This window comes from Cupressus sempervirens, chromosome 7 (genome assembly GCF_028749045.1).
Source record: "Cupressus sempervirens isolate cs-2001-9-10 chromosome 7, ASM2874904v1, whole genome shotgun sequence".
NCBI lineage: Eukaryota > Viridiplantae > Streptophyta > Pinopsida > Cupressales > Cupressaceae > Cupressus > Cupressus sempervirens.
The window spans coordinates 629,013,447-629,029,728 of NC_143124.1; the positions used below are offsets into that span (position 1 = coordinate 629,013,447).

Here is a 16,282-nt window from a genome sequence, read left to right on the forward strand (position 1 = left end):
CTTTGTGGGGCTCTTTGTGAACCATTCAACTTATCCAATAGGCCAAAGGCCCATTGACTACAAGCACAATTTAATTTTAATTTGAAGAGAGAACAAAATATTAGAAATAAAATCTAATTAAAAAGGTAAGGGGATAAAGATTTTAAAAAGCACGAGGACGAGATTGGTGAATATAGGCAGGCCTACTCCACATTTTGTCTCCTCAACTAGGTACTTTTAGGCTCGTGGACTTCGTTAAAAAAGTATTTTTCATCTTTCTTCTTTCTTCCCCACTTTTCGATATATTTTTAAAAAGTTTAATCACCGTGGACCCAGAAAAACTACTAATAATAATAATGGGTTGCCATTTACCATGATTTTCCATATTACCATAATGTTCAGTTGGGGACCACACGTGCACGAGCTAGGCCAGAGACAGACACAATGTGATTTGGTGTCGAAGTTCACCAATTTTGTATTAACTTGGCTCGGCTTTTTTCAGATGATGCCAAATTTATAGCAGCGGGAAATGGGAACGGGATTCCTTCGAGATTTAACATTTGTGTCTGACCAGCTATGCAATGGCAAAATGGCATAGATGAATATGGAAATTGGATGAAAAGAGCATCTTTTCTCGAATCTAGTGACATTGAACGTGTAGGTGGACGCAGATGAAAATGGATGAATCAATTAGACTGCAATGTACGAGGTTTAGATTGATAAAGATCTGGTGAGTCAAGGGTTGATGAACAGAAGATATCCTGAGAAAGAAAGGTGCAAGTCTGTAAGCGAACAGGATGAAGCTGCTACCCAGAGAAGTGGAGAAACTTGCCTTGCATGGCGCAGGCCACCTGGCACAGAAACGCCTCGCTCGAGGTCTCCGACTTAATTACGCTGAAGCTGTTGCGCTGATCGCTACTCAGGTATTAACATTTTTCCGTTTATTAAATTCCTTTTTCCTTCTTTCTCTATAATGTCAAAGTTAATGTTACGTTTGGCCTTTGCCTCTCTGAAGTAACATCAGAGCATAGAGTAGTTTTGAGCAGGAAAACTGTACTTTAGCTAAAAATAAATTCCATATATTAGCCGGATTGTTAAGACTAATTTTCATAGCTGTTTATTTTCAAGACATGTATATAACTACCCCCTTCTGTTTAGTCCGCTAGCTTGGACCTACATTCCAACTCCTAATTTGGGTCATTGTTGTGGTACGCTGATTCGCTTTCATTTGGTACAATAGATGTCGAGTATAGCAGCGGCGTTTGAAAATAACATTTTAGTTTATTTCTATCAATGTTTTGAATTACACGCTGTAAGCTATAGTCTATCTTAAGATGAAATAAGTTAAAAAGTAGTTCTTTTTCTCTTTCAGCCTGATACTGATGTATCCAGAAACCACTATACTTATACTAATGGACCCGGAAGCCAATATACTCTTTCTAATGGACATGGAAAGTCTCATCTTTATGATAATGAATACTGATGCTTTTAGATTTCCACAATTTATATGAATATTTCTTGACAATTTCTGGATTTTATGGAGTGAATTTTCGTGACCATCAACTTCTTCAATCACATTCTGTGATCTATCGTGAGAATGCAAAGAGAGCGTGATCAGAAGCATTGATGGTCAAAAAACATTTTTTTCACACAATCAAATTCAAAAACTATCAAGCAATAATGAATACTTCCAGACTGGAACCTGTTTATCCTAAATAATGCTATTTTCTTCAGAAATGGGAGTTAAAGGCAGACAAAAATATGTTAAAAGTCATTAAAATATTAAAATTTCAATATAACCGGCACAGCAATAATAATATATTGTCATCTCTTCAGGTCCACCTTTTTTGTAATGTAGAGGAGTCTGCTCGGACTAGCGGTTTCTGTATTAGCTTGTACTGTAGTTATGGTAGTAAGCTCCTTATAGCCGGTCTGCCTCTTGGATTGGCAAGCTTACAAATTTATCATTCATTCTGTAAAGTCACGTGCATCTTCTCCTTTTGCTTTCTTTCCTGCCTGTAATCAAATCCTATTTCAGCTGGGTTTTTTTTTTACCTGGTCATTTTGAAACTTCTCTACCATGGGAGGTTTTACCTTGCACTTGTCTGTCAAGGAATCTGAAGACTATCACTTGGTAAAATATGGTACTCGGTCACATGAAGAAGCATCACATAAAGAAGTTGGGTATTGAGAAATCCAGCCAGGGACCTCCACCAAGGGTCAAGTCTCCAATGCTTTTATGCTTTTATGGCCTAGTAACTTGTACATCACTCTAATATTTCTGTGTGAATCTGTGTTACATCTATTTTGGAGCATCTAGACATACCTAGGAAGGATTGGTTCACTGAGCATATATTAATGATTGTGACTTTTCCCTTCATAGCTTTTTTAAAGTAGGGTTATAAATTTCATGTTCAACTGATGTTAATAATATCCCAGGCTGTCTTTTAGCCTAAACAAGTATCCATAAGCTAAACCATATTATCCATTTTGCAATTAAATTGAGGTAAACAAATGCTAGTAACATTGAGTGAGAGACCCTTTCCATGGTAAAATCGGTAAGAGCTTTCTAATTTTTTGCTTATTTTTGTCTTGATAATGGATGATAGAGTGTGATCCGAAACATTGATCCAAAAACTAAACACAATCAAAACCAATTTTGTTGTAAACAATTCCAATGGATTGTGAAAAATTGATCTTAATTCAAAGATTTGATTACTAGTAAATCTATTTTATTAAATATGCACTATTAGGACCTATTTGATTGGACCATCAACCCTATGATGTCCGCTAGAATTTTGAGATGGTTCCACTTTGAGAATATGCATTTCTTATAGTGTTTAGAATCTAGAAGAGAAAGTCATCTGTCTTAGCCAATCAATTGTTTAGAGTAAAATTATAATGTCAAGAATAAAGCAAATGGAAACCACCACGAGAGTTAATGATGATTTTCCAAATTGCCCAATGGTTCAAACTCCAAGACAACCATGCAACTAGAAGTGTGTGAAGGATACTTATTCGCAGGTATTTTTCTAAAAGTTCTTTTTTTTAAAGACACTGTTTGAGATTAAAATACTAGTCTATCTAATCCAAGGCTTATTATATACTTTGCATGGAAAATTATAACCTTAGGAGAGGTGTGATGAAGATGAAATAGATGTTACCTTATAAGGGGCACAATTTTGTAGTTTTCCTGCAAGAGAATCCCACAAGTGTTTTGCTATAGATTTGTATGTAGCGAACTTGTTCATTGTGTGTGATCCAGATTCTTCAGAATCAAGATCAACATTGACTTTGTTTGTATACTTTGAGATAATTTCCTCTCCAGTGAACAAATTGTCATTTTCAGTAAGGACCTTACATCCCATTTGCTCCAAATCCACATGATCTCTGTTTCCATTGATTGACAACCTTCTAAGGTTACCTGCAATTTTTTTAGAAGTTTTCCAAGTACCTCTTCCTTGTGACCCATGAACCCATGATATCTGTGGAACATATTGAAGATAAAATGACTTCACATGCAATCAAGGCATCTAGATCAACGTTCACCATTTGATCCCAATCACTCAAAAATTCTTTTAAGGCATTGGTTTTTTGATTCAAGGAAGCAATTATGTCACGTAACATCTCTTCAACACTTCTGATACATATAAGAACTTTGATGGATAGAACTCCTTTAGAGACAACCTCTCCGAACCAAGTCTTTGCTACTTCAATTATCCGTTTCTCCTGAGTTGTTTGAGATGTGGTGACTATGGGTTGTGAAGACTGTTGGCAGATGACCTCATTGAGATGAGTAACCTCCTCCTTAAGCTGATTCTTCTTCTTCCAAAGCTAGTGATTGCTCTTAGAAAAATTTGCGAGTACATCTTGGGCATCTTGCAAACACCCCAACCGTGATTGTTTACCAAGTTCTATTTTGGTGAACTTGTAATTTGTGCAGTTAAGCTCCTCTGCTGGTTTGTCTACCAAAGGTTCTACAATCTCGGCATACTTGGTCTTTTTTGAATCAACAAAAATTCTTGAAACGACCTTGGCTTTTCAGGATTTAGGCTTTAGTTTTCTTGACAGGGAAATTGTCTGGAGGTACTACAACCTTCCTTTTCTTCATAGTGATTTTTCCTAACCATGCAGGCAGACTGAAACCTTCATCTCCCGAGATAGGGATAATGACTACAACAGACATTGATCCTGATTGTATTTCTCTTGTAAATGTACATTCTTCAGTATGTGTGGCCGGAACTGTGGGAGTCCTCTGAGATGACTTTATTATGAACATTTCAAAACCAATAATTGAGGTATCAAGTTGGGAAACTTGACCTTTTGTAAGAGTTGAGAAATCTTCAAACACATCTCCCAAATCCTCACACTGTTCCACTGTGAGAATAGGAGCTGCGGATGAGATGGGTAGAGCTGACATGTTTACTTCTGAGACAGGGATAGTAGATGTAAAATCGATGGAGAATGAATCCACATCGTTGTCTATATCATCCAAGAAGGGTCTTTCCTGAGTGGGTGGACCTTGAGTATCTATTGCCTGTGGAGGAGATATGGTCATAATCTCTCCTCCTTCCTCTTCATCATCTTCATCAGATTCTTCTTCGGACTCGTGAGCTTGCACAGGCATTTGAGAGGATTCTAAAGGTGGTTTTGATCCTTTTCTACCTTTGAGCTTAAACTTGAGAGTTTTCGTTGGCACTAAAGAAGATGAACCATCTTTGCTTGTAATCTCCACTCGAGATGTCCTTCCAATAGGTCCAAAATTATTGCAGAGGCGTTGATTTTCGACAACTTGTTAGTATTCGCCAGGATGGACTGGAATCTATCAAAAATAGAAATGCCTTCTTTTTGTTGCCAATGAATGGGGAAAGGACAATGCTTGTCAAAGCTAGCCTGGTGATATTCTGGATCTAGAATGACGCCATCATCTTCAATCTGAAAACCTGGTGGAATCTCAACCATGTTGAGTTTAATGACTTGCCGCAATGTGAGCCTGCAGTAGTTCATTGTCACGATATCCAACTCAGTGCACAAATCAATCCATACATCCTCCATGCGATGAACATGGGTGAATGCTCTTTTGATTCTTGAATGCATTCCTTGACAATCGAAGCTGAACCTAGCTTTGAATTTCTTCAAGGTGATAAGCAAAAGTTTTGCTTCCATTGCCTTTGCTTTGTATACCAAATTGAGCATATACCGACTAATTAAAAGGGGCTTGGTATATTACGAAGAATTGGTAAAATACTTGCTTGATATTAACAGAGACCGAGAGGTCAAAATATACAAAAGAATGGGACGATGTTTCCTTAGGAAATGATTGTAAAGAATAGAAACTATCTATTCTGGCTGGAAGAAAACTAACAAATATCTACGACCTAACTAAATATTAGAAACATTCTAATATTTACAATAGATTACAAATAGATAACCATTAACTAATAATAGAAGCTGTCTATTATTGTAATATGGTAGTAGTAATATTGAATCCTGGCCCATGCTGAGTATGTTGGTACAATTGCACCTCCACAAGTTGTTTGGCCAACTTCATTAGAATAATCCTGTCAGTAGGATATCTTGGTAAGGTATATGGTTCTCCTTGAAAATAACCAACTCTCAAATAAGTGAAAGTTGGAAACTACAAGAGGATGCAACCAAATTGATTTACCTTCTGCTAGGCTTCATTTGATACTCTTTTGATTATCAACTCTTTATCAAACTGACATCTGAAATGTTCAAAAAAATTATCTTGGACTCTCTTATAATGAAACTTGCTTTGTGTCGGTGTGATTTGATCATAATAGTTCCAAATAAGAACCAAAAGTCAATCCCCTTTTGTTGAAAGTCCTAAGAAGGATCCCATGGCCACAAAAATGTAGACCAAATATGAATTCATGTAAAATGGTGTTGACGTACCCACATTAAGCAACTACTCACATAACACTGTGCTTACAATTTCTCCCCAGAAGATTGGTTCTTCATTTTCAAAGATTTGAAAGATAAATTTATACATCCACGGTTCAAAATCACAAGATTCTTTGAGGCCACACTCTCTGTTAAGGAGAGTTATCAAATCCTTAACTTGTGGCTTGAAGTCAGATTTGTGTATTGTTTTGGGCCATCTGGAAAAGTTGCTTCTCTTGATATCCAACCGGTATACCTTTGATAATCCAACATTTTGGATTCCATAACTTTAGAGATGCTTCTTTTGATAGGTCTACACATTCAAAACTTTGAGGAACTCTAAAGATCTGTTTAATAATCTCCGGGTCCAGGCTGATGATAACCTTACCATCTACATTCTTGATTGTTTTAGTCTTAGGACTGAAACGTCAAGCACATCTTAAGACAAATTCTGGTTCCAGGCAGCCATAGGAAACACAAACACTAGATCAATGTTGCTTCTCTTGGTGCGCCTCATCTCTTTGTTAGCAGGAGCTTCAACCCTTCGTAAGAAATTAGCTATGTTCACGTGTCCAATCTCTGTGTCGGATACTTGATCTAGAGGAGAGGAGACGAGAGATGCAGTTGTGTGAGCCAACTCCTTGTCATACTGGTACTTAATTTTTCCTTTGGATTTTGTAGGCATGGACATCTCTTGGGCTGCAACATGGAAACTCCAAAGAGTGAACACATCATCTGAAGAAATTGATTCCATGATATGTTAGTCCTTGATTGGCAAAGGTAGATCTACGAAGAATAATGTGTTCGAAGTATTGATTAGATATTCACTGAACATATGAAATGACTTGAATATGATACAAAAGGCATATGCATTTGGACAAAAAGGGCCAAAATGGGACTTAGGAGGATGGATTGCATATGGTGAAGGATGAGTTTTTATGTGAGTGACCAAGAATGCAAGCTAGGCACATAGGAATGCGTGCAAATGATGACTTTGCTATTTAAAGGAGTGTCCTTTTACCAAAATCGAGTTCTCTAGAGGTAATTACATGTAGTAATTACTTGAGGTACACATGTAATTGGGTTTGGAGGATGTAATTGCATATGTAAAATGGATGTAATAGGCATATACATGGAAAGGTGAGAAGTGAAAGGATGTGGATGCACTTGCATTCTTGGGTAGGAATCTTCAACTTTCTTCCAAAAAAGGAAACCAAACAAGCAAGCAAACAACAAACAAAACTAAGAACAAAACAAAAACATACCTCTTGCTATTGATTCAAACATGACAAACTTCAAGGTGTTCTTCTACATGCAATTTCATTTTTGGAGTTTGGGGAAGTTTCAAGCATGCCTTTGAACAGATGGACAAAAATAAGCTAAAATGTGCAACAAAAGAGCAAAGTAAGCAAGAAAAGACAAGCAAAGTTGAAATCTTCTACTTGGAACTCAAAGAGCCAAATGTGGAAGAGAAAGAAGTTGAAATGGAAGACCCTTCTCCAAATTCAAACTCTCTAGACAAATTTTGACTATTTCAAAGTTTGCAAATGTGATCCTCCAATGTCAATTACATGAGGCATTTTTACATGTAGATGCTAAAATGTGATTTTCAATACCTCTAAATGCAAAATGTTTTTGAGAAACTCATGTTCTTGGGACGTTTTTGGAGAAAAATATGCCCTTTCTATGTAACCGCATGTGATGTTCCCGTTCCCCTGCAGTTGAAATAATTGAAGGAATGATGGTGTACGGACTATTGCAGAAGACAATACGGTTGGGTGAAGAGGGCTGTACGATACTAAGGAGAATAAATGCTAGCTGAAGGAGCTGTTCGTACGGTAGGCTCCAGGATATCATATGGTAGTGGGAGCAATGGTGCACGGTGGCAATGTCTTAGCTGTACAATAACCTAGAATGCAGTATGGTGACTATAGTTATAGGTTGTACGGTATCCACAGTTAACTACAGGATGACCATATGGTGACAGGGTGTCCGTAGGTAGGAAGCTACTAGGCCGTACGATACATGGGAAGGTCTCAAGTATGGCTGTATGGTATGTGAAGGAGGGAGTGGAGGTGTGGTGTAAGTGCCAAGAAGGTTCTATGGTAGGTAGATAGTACGGTATAAACAAATGTAGTCAATGTGAGGTCGTATGGTATGTAGGGGCAAACTTGTCATGAGGAAAATTACGGTATTGAGTGTGGCAAGTAGCGGATGGAGTACGGAAGGGAAATGATCACAGATCTGTAACTTAAACTATTAATTCTGAATACATCAAACAATGCCAAACAAGAATGGAGATTTGAACACAAACAACCTTCAATTGATATTTGCCAAAAGCCGGTGCTCTGATTTGCCAGATTCGAGCGAAGTATTACATGCAACAGAATAGGGTGAGGGTTGAATCCCACCAAAACCACACGAGCCAAATAGGGAAGATCTTTCATTTTTGAAATGATGGGCAAATCCAGAACTCCAACAGGAATTCGCAGTACCAAGAAATAATCCAAAAGGCATATCTATGACTACCTATATGTCGTGTTTAAATACCCATCGGGAAAACCTTCTGAGGGTGTACAAAGATAGCTGACGGCCAAACTTATCTACGGAAACAATTAAATTAGAAATGGGTCCGAGATATATTAAATCATTCGGCTCATTAACAAAGTTTAATTAAATACATTAATTTAATGACAAGGATAGTATAGTCCTCCCATTCCAAAATTTGCTTGTCCTCAAGAAAATGCAAATCCGGTTCTAGGAAACCTTTTGTAATCAACTTTTTCAGTTCCGAGTTAGGTACTAAGTAGATCTTCTTGCCGAAGTAAATGATGTCACCAATAACCTTGTATCTTTCATCGCATACATAGCCATCCATCAACTGACATGTAAAAGTGTTCTTGGAGTACTTGACCAATAGATGAGCCCTCTAATTATCCAAGGAATGGGGTAGGGTGTTGATTGTCATGTTTTTACTTGCAGTGTCTGAGATCCAATCATGTTTAAAAATGGCCTCCATCTTCTTGATTGTGACTTCCCTCGATCCTTTATTTGACATTCCTCTTAGCAACACCTTCTTGCCATCTGTCTTGAATGAAAAGTCCATCCTTTTGAAACTTTTGGTGTACTGGTCAAGAGTTTCCAACCACTGGATGCCCAAAATGATATCAACATCAACGAAATCTATGACAAAGAATTCATCAATCATGGTATAGTTTCCCATGGAAATTTGTAGCCGTGGGATCACATGAGTGCAAAGTAACAAGGTTCCTCCTGCAACCTTAACCTCAAATCCTCCATTCTAAACTGTGCGCAAGCCTTTACTAGTGACCAAAGATGAATTGATGAAATTGAGTGTAGCGCCACTATCAATCATGATTGGGACCCATTTTCCGTGAAGTGTACCACGAACCCTGAAAATACCACTTCTAGTGGCTGTAGTGAGGGTAGCAATGGAACCCCCTTTTTGTATTAGGGCATTTATTCTTTCCTGCTGGGTAATTTCTTCATTAGTTGCTGCAGGTATTTGTCCTTCGTCGTCATCAAGAATCACCTCAATGTAATGAATCTTTCCTTTCCCAAGGCAACGATAACTAGGTCCCCATGGTTCTTTACACGTGAAACAAAGTTTTTTCCTTCGGAGCTCTTGCCGAGAATTTTCATCAACTTGATGTTTTTTCTGAATTGGCTCCTTGTCTTTGTCTTCTTGTGGGGATGGTGTTGGTGTAGCTATGTGAGTCTTGGAGGAAGATGCGGCCATGTCACGCACCTTCTTAATAGCTTCATTGAGTGCACACTGGTTGAACCCTTTGATCCAGCCTCTTAAAGGCTCTCTCAACCCATCCATTAATAACACAATTTGATGTCTTTTAGAGATGTTTGCGACTAATACTGACAACCTTTGGAACTCTGTGATGTAGTTGTCTACCGTGCCTGTTTGCCTTAGTTGAGCTAGATCTTTGAAGTTTAGCTCAGGATCCTTCCCATCAAAGTGGTCAATGAGTCTCTCAGTGTACTCGACATAAGAGGTTACTTGGTCATGTCCGAGAGTGACCAATTCATGATGCCACCACTCATGCGCCACTCCTTCGAGATGAAGTGCTGCCAATTTTATTGCTTCCTCTTTAGGCATTGGATTGAGTTGGAAATAAGTATCTACCTTCAGAATCCATGACTGTACGGTAATGGCTCCAGATCCATCAAATGGCGATAAGTTTACCTTTCTGATCTTTCTCCTGAGATCATTAAAATAACCGCGATTCCCCCCTCCAGAATATCTCATTCTTAGATCAACATAGTCTCTATAAGATATATCACCTTCCATATTTGTGTTTCGTCAATCTTCCGAAGTTTTTCTTGCATTCCCTGAAAAGTGGGCTCTTTCTTTGCGTGGTGCTTCCGTCCTTGGAAGGAAGATGGGTATCAAGGGTCGAGAGTGTGCGGGTTGAAAATTTGTTCTTGAAACAAAGTTGTCATTATGCCCATTTTGTTCTCTTGTTGTCTTTCCCTTGGATAATTTTTGTAGTGTTTTCTGCATCAGCCTTTGCGTTTCGTTGATTTGTATTTGGTTTCTGCTGAGCTCTCATAAAAGATTCATGAGTTCTTCCTTAGGATCTTGATGATCTGCCATTTTACTAATAGGGTTATTTCGCCTTCTCCTTCGAGTATAAACTTGCATTCACTTCCACACGCTGGCAAAATCAAAAGCTCTGATACTACTGTGATGTTCCCATTCCCTCATAGTTGGAATAATTGAAGGAATAATGGTGTATGGACTATTGCAGAAGACAGTGCGGCTAGGTTAAGAGGGCCGTACGGTACTAAGGAGAATAAATGTTGGCTGAAGAAGCTGTCCACACTGTAGGCTACATGATATTGTACGGTAGTGGAAGCAGTGGTGTACGGTGGCAATGTTTTAGCCGTACAACCTAGAATGTAGTACGATGACTATAGTTACAGGCCGTACGGCATCCATAGTTAACTACAAGATGGCCGTATGGTGACAGGGTGTCCATACAATAGGAAGCTACTTGGATGTATAGTACATGGGGAGGTCTCAGGTATGGCCATACAGTAAGTGCAGGAGGGAGTGGAGGTGTGGTGTGAGGGCCAAGAAGGCCGTACAGTAGGTAGACCATACGGTATAAACAAATGCAGTCAGTGTGAGGCTGTACGATATGCAGGGGCATACTTGTCGTGGGGAAAATGCTATGAAGGCTGTGCGGTATTGAGTGTGGCGAGTAGTGGATGGAGTACGAAAGGGAAATGATCACAAATTTGGAACTTAAACTATTAATTCTGAATACATCAGACAATACCAAACAAGAATGGAGATTTGAACACAAACAACCTTCAAATAATTATTTGCCAAAAGATGTTGCTCTGATTTGCTAGATCTGAGCGAAGTATTACATGCAATGGAATAGGGTGAGGGCTGAATCCCACCGAAACGGCATGAGCCAAATAGTGAAGATCTTTCACTTCCGAAATGGCAGACAAATCTAGAACTCCAACAGGAATTTGCAGTACCAAGAAATAATCCAAAAGGCATACCTATGACTACCTATATGCCATGCTTAAATACTCGTTGGGAAAACCTTCTGAGGGTGTACAAAGATAGTCGATGGCTAAACTTACCTACGGAAACAATTAAATTAGAAATAGGTCCGGGATATATTAAATCAATTGGCCCATTATCAAAGTTTAATTAAATACATTTATTCTGTGACAGGGATATTATACCGCATGAAATGTTTTTGGTTGAAAAGGTAAAAAACGTGCATTCCAAATGCATGAGTATACATCCAAACACCAAAGTTTGCCCTTGTTGATGGATAGATTGATTTAGAAATGAAGATTTTTGGGCGTTCTCGCCAAAAATCTGCCCTTTTTATGCTAATAAATGAGGCATTTTTGTCTCTAAGATGCAAATTCGTGAACACTAAATGCATATTCATGCGCAAACGCACTCTATAGAAGGATTTACATGTTCAAAATGCATAAATATGATGGCTGGAGATGCAAATCACACTCTCTATGGGTGATTACATGAAACAATTTTGCTAAAAATAATGCATTTGGTGCAAATCGTACTCATAAGGCCCTATTACATATTTAAAATATGCAATACATGTCATGTCCTCTCTCTAGTTTGACTAGCAGAGTCATGAGAGTTGGCCTATTATTTGAGTCTCGTGGGCTAGCAGTGGTGGATAGAGACTCATACTGGATACTCAATGACCAGAGTTGGTTCTACAGTCAATTTGAGAGCCAGTCAGGGCAGTTCCTTAATTTTAGGGATTTTCTTAAAATTTAGGAGGTTGTGGCAATGATTAGATTTGAGGCTCTTTGAGACCAGTGTATGGTTTTAGTTTCAGGGTGACAAGGTATATTCCCTAGTTTTTAGGGATGGGATTGCCAATTGGCCCACATTGTTTGACATCAGTCACAGGCAGGTGACATGACCTGTTCATTGATTATTTGGTTGGTTTGGCTTTCCATTTGAATTTGGCTTTCTAGTTGAATAAAAGGAAATATTTTTAATATTTTCTAAATTTGCGTTTAAATAAATTAAAATAAAGCTATTTATATAGCTAATTGGAGTAATAAGGGGATTTTGGCTTCATTTGGTTAGGCATACCTATGTGTTATAGTCGTTGGAAATGTCTTGAATTATTATAACTTATTTTCATCATTTGGAGACCTTCGGGCACCTAGAGTTATGTTATTTGAGGAAAGGGTTGTTTTAACTTTTTCCTATACATAAAGACATTTTAATCGAGAAGATGCCATTTTATAATAAAGGGAAAGATTGGCTTTGAGAGGGAGATAAAAGGAGATGTTGGCTCATTCTTTCATTATCTTTTATATCTTCATTCTTGGTATTTGCAATTTTGCTCTGAGGAGCGATTCTAGAGGTTTGGGACGCAAACCCTAGAGCCTGGCTATTGGGACGCAAACCCCAATAGGTGGTTTCAGTAGCATTCTACAATATTGTTTTAGTAGTTGACAAAGATTGTTAAGTTCAGCATTGAGGGTGCTTGTGCATTGCACGTTGTGGGTCTTGTTTGGCACGTTGGGATCTTCTTGCTGCCTTGGCATGACTATAGCAACTGTACGACTTTCTTTTAGCTGACACGTGGTTTGTTGGTTGGATTACGTTAGCCATCTTTGCCCTTTTGGTGCGTGGCTGGTCCATTCATGTAGCTGGCATCATCATTCTTTGTTTGTAAACACCCTTGCTTACATATTGATTACATATCTTGCTTGGTATGATTTGTAGCTATTTTGGTTGACTGAATATTATATTATTTGCTGCTGTCTTTAATTATTGTTTAACTTATCTAGTGTTAGCGAACAGATTGTCCTTTTAAACAATTATCAGATTTACTCTATGCCCAACTTTATAACAGGAACAATGACCATTCACAACAGTTGAGAAAGTATGGTTTTATCTACCTTTCTCTCTGAATTTTTATAAGGTACAGCTCCCTTGTCAGTTTTACAATGAATTCCATATTACTTTTACACTTTTTCCCGAAAGTGCCTAAGGATCTCTCAATTGCTCTTGGGCAATGATGTAGGAAACAATACAAACTTCGAATAAATAATTGAAAATAAACTATCACACGTACAAAGTCCACTTCAAAGAATGAATCTTCATCACAAAATATAACATGAATTAAGAAACTAAACTAATGCACTTACAAGAAGAGAACAGTGACTAAGATTTTCGAATTGCCAAACCACATTCACAAAGTAATGATAATCCGACACTTAGAACACCAAGTTTCAAAGTTCAAACCCGAAATTCTTCATATATGTATATAAGACTTCCATTCACAAAGTCTTAGAAAGCAAAATTTCCATATACTATCTCAGAGCACTGTTTTTTAAAAATTCTCTACGTCTATAACATCTACTATTATCTATATCTGCTACTTCCTATTACTTGCTTAAAAAAAAAAAGAACCCTCAAATGCCCCAGCATTTATAGTTTTTCAAACCCGAAAGAGCCTCCATCAAAACCCAGCTCTTTCGGTTACAAGAAGAAACCGTTATAAAATGAAAGAGTAGTTAAACAACAAAAAGAAAGAAACACTGGAAGGTGAACCGTTCAGTTTCCAGCATCTTCGTCGGTTTTGTCTTCCTCTCCTATAGTCTGGCGCACGAGCTTCCAACTCCGAAACGTGGCCATGAATTCTTGCGTTGCAAGCGAATGAGGATTCTTTAAGCTCATTAATCGGGTCCTGCACACATCTTTTTGTCACCTATATTCTTTCATTTTGAGGCTCTGACATGGCATCAGATTTTCATTTAGGCGCAGCATGAACTCGATACTCGCTAATGCAGAGAAGTCTTTGGCTTTAGGCAGCTCACTATCTCTGATTTGTTTAACCGCTTCATTGAAATTCTTTGTTAACACGTCAGCATCCATATTCCATTCGTCGAATTGCAAGACACTTGTTGGATTCACAATCTTCATGTCTTTTATGAGCTCTTCATGTATTTTTGTGATCCGGTTTTCAATGCCTTGTATTTCTTTGATTGTTTCTCTGTAGATAGCCTCTTTCCAGTACATATTGTTCTTCAGGACAAATAGCATGCAAGGGTCTACATTCTTCATAGGATTTTCGTCTAGGAAATTGGGAACTCCAAAACGTTCTACTTCTATTATTTGGAAAACCACTGCTTGGCACGCGCTAGCTCAGTCTCCCATCCTGGGACCAAGGTTTGAATTTCTCCTAGCAGTGTTTCACCCTCTGTGTAAACATTAGTAAATTTAGAGATAAATTTATTGCCTTCCTCAATTATACCATTTGCCCAGCTTCCCATGGCGTCAGTTAGCAACTTGCCTTTCTGCACTTGCCTCATTAGTTGTTGACTCTCAGCGAAATTGGGATCAAACGGCTGTGAAACCTGTACAACTGGCGAAGCTCCAAGATTGATCAGAGAGTCAATGCATGCAGCCATGGTAGTTATCATCCCCTTCAAAATTTTCTTTTCCTTACTATCCTTTTCGGACTGCGTGAGCATGTGGTCAGCAGAAAACTTAAAGAAATTATTACCAGTGCTCCTATTGAGGGTACCCAATTCAATTGAAGTGACCTTGAATCCTTCTTCATCGACATCTCCAGATTCTTTCTTTTGCTTATAGGTGGCCACTTCCGCGGTGATTTTCCCTGTCACTGGATCCTTGGTCAGATAAGCATTTGTCTTTGTTTTCTTTGCCTTTGAGCCTCTGGTTGCATATTTTGTGACTATATCCTTCACTGGCATAGACACCGGTTGCAAACTCCTTTTCTTACTGATCGAACTTGATAGCCATGGAGGAATGGTAGGACTCACAGGTATCATCTGAGCGTCCCTGATCGGAGTCAGAAATTTAGGTCGGTCTGTCTTAGGAGCTTCGAAAAACTGAACATCACCATCTCCTCCATCAGGTGAATGCAGTCCATCACCCGAATCTTGCCCTTGGGATGCCATCTCTTGCTTCTGGCCTTTGAACCGTTTCAAGGCTTCTGACTTGGATTGGGACCTTGTCCTAGGAGCCATAGTTTGTAAATGGGGAGGAGACTTTTCCTTTGTATCTAGAATAGATGCGCTACCTGCAATAGGAGAAAATGAAATGTCAGAATGAAGTGGTTCAAGGGAAGAGGTCACCTCAATAGGAGGTTTATTGACGATTCTTCGAGCCTTTTTCTGTAGCCAATCATCTGTGTAGGTAAGTATGAACCTAGCCCTTCGATTAATGTCATCTTCTTCCTCCTTTTACCAATCAATTGCTAAGGACTCTGTTTCATCTGATTCTTTCCAACCAGGTTCAACCATGTCTGAACCATCATCCTCTACTTCTCCTATATTGAATTTCAGTTTGAAAGAATTAATTTGCCGCAAGGTCAGCCTTGAATGATCCCTTTTTAGAACTTCTTCCTCATTCTTGCAGTCTCTCCAAAGATCTTCTAAATATGGTGTGGCTGGAGGATGAACTTCAAGGCCGAGAATTTGGGCTGCATACCCCTTACTGTCGAAATTTCACTTGCTGTGATAGAAACCAAGGTTGAACCCAAGTAGATTGCTTCCAATGATGGAAGCATTATCCATACTACTACAAACGAATGAACCCAATTTGACAGGGAAGGCCATTTCCCAATTCTTCTGTGGTAGGTTGTCTTTGATAACATGAAAAAGCTGTCTGCATAACTCAGCTAACACAAAGCAATCCAGGGCATACCGGGGTAACTTCACAAGTTCATCATCGAATCCACCGACCCTTAAATACATGAACCTAGGAAATTGGATAAAGAAGCTCCCATATTGTTGAACCAATCTTTGCGCCTCAGGGGAGAGCCTCGACATCTTTGCCCTTTCCAAAGACAAACAAACGCTGTCCAGGAGT

General features: G+C 38.6%; 1 protein-coding gene across 1 annotated transcript in view; it reads left to right on the forward strand.

The window, feature by feature from the left end:
* The first annotated feature begins 392 nt into the window (after window positions 1-392).
* Window positions 393-16,282, forward strand: part of URE (urease) — a 356,063-nt gene continuing 340,173 nt past the window's right edge. Inside the window, exon 1 of the mRNA XM_089792332.1 lies at window positions 393-902. Coding sequence (XP_089648458.1) covers window positions 777-902 — 126 coding nt within the window. The 5' untranslated portion in view covers window positions 393-776. The remainder of the gene's footprint in view (window positions 903-16,282) is intronic.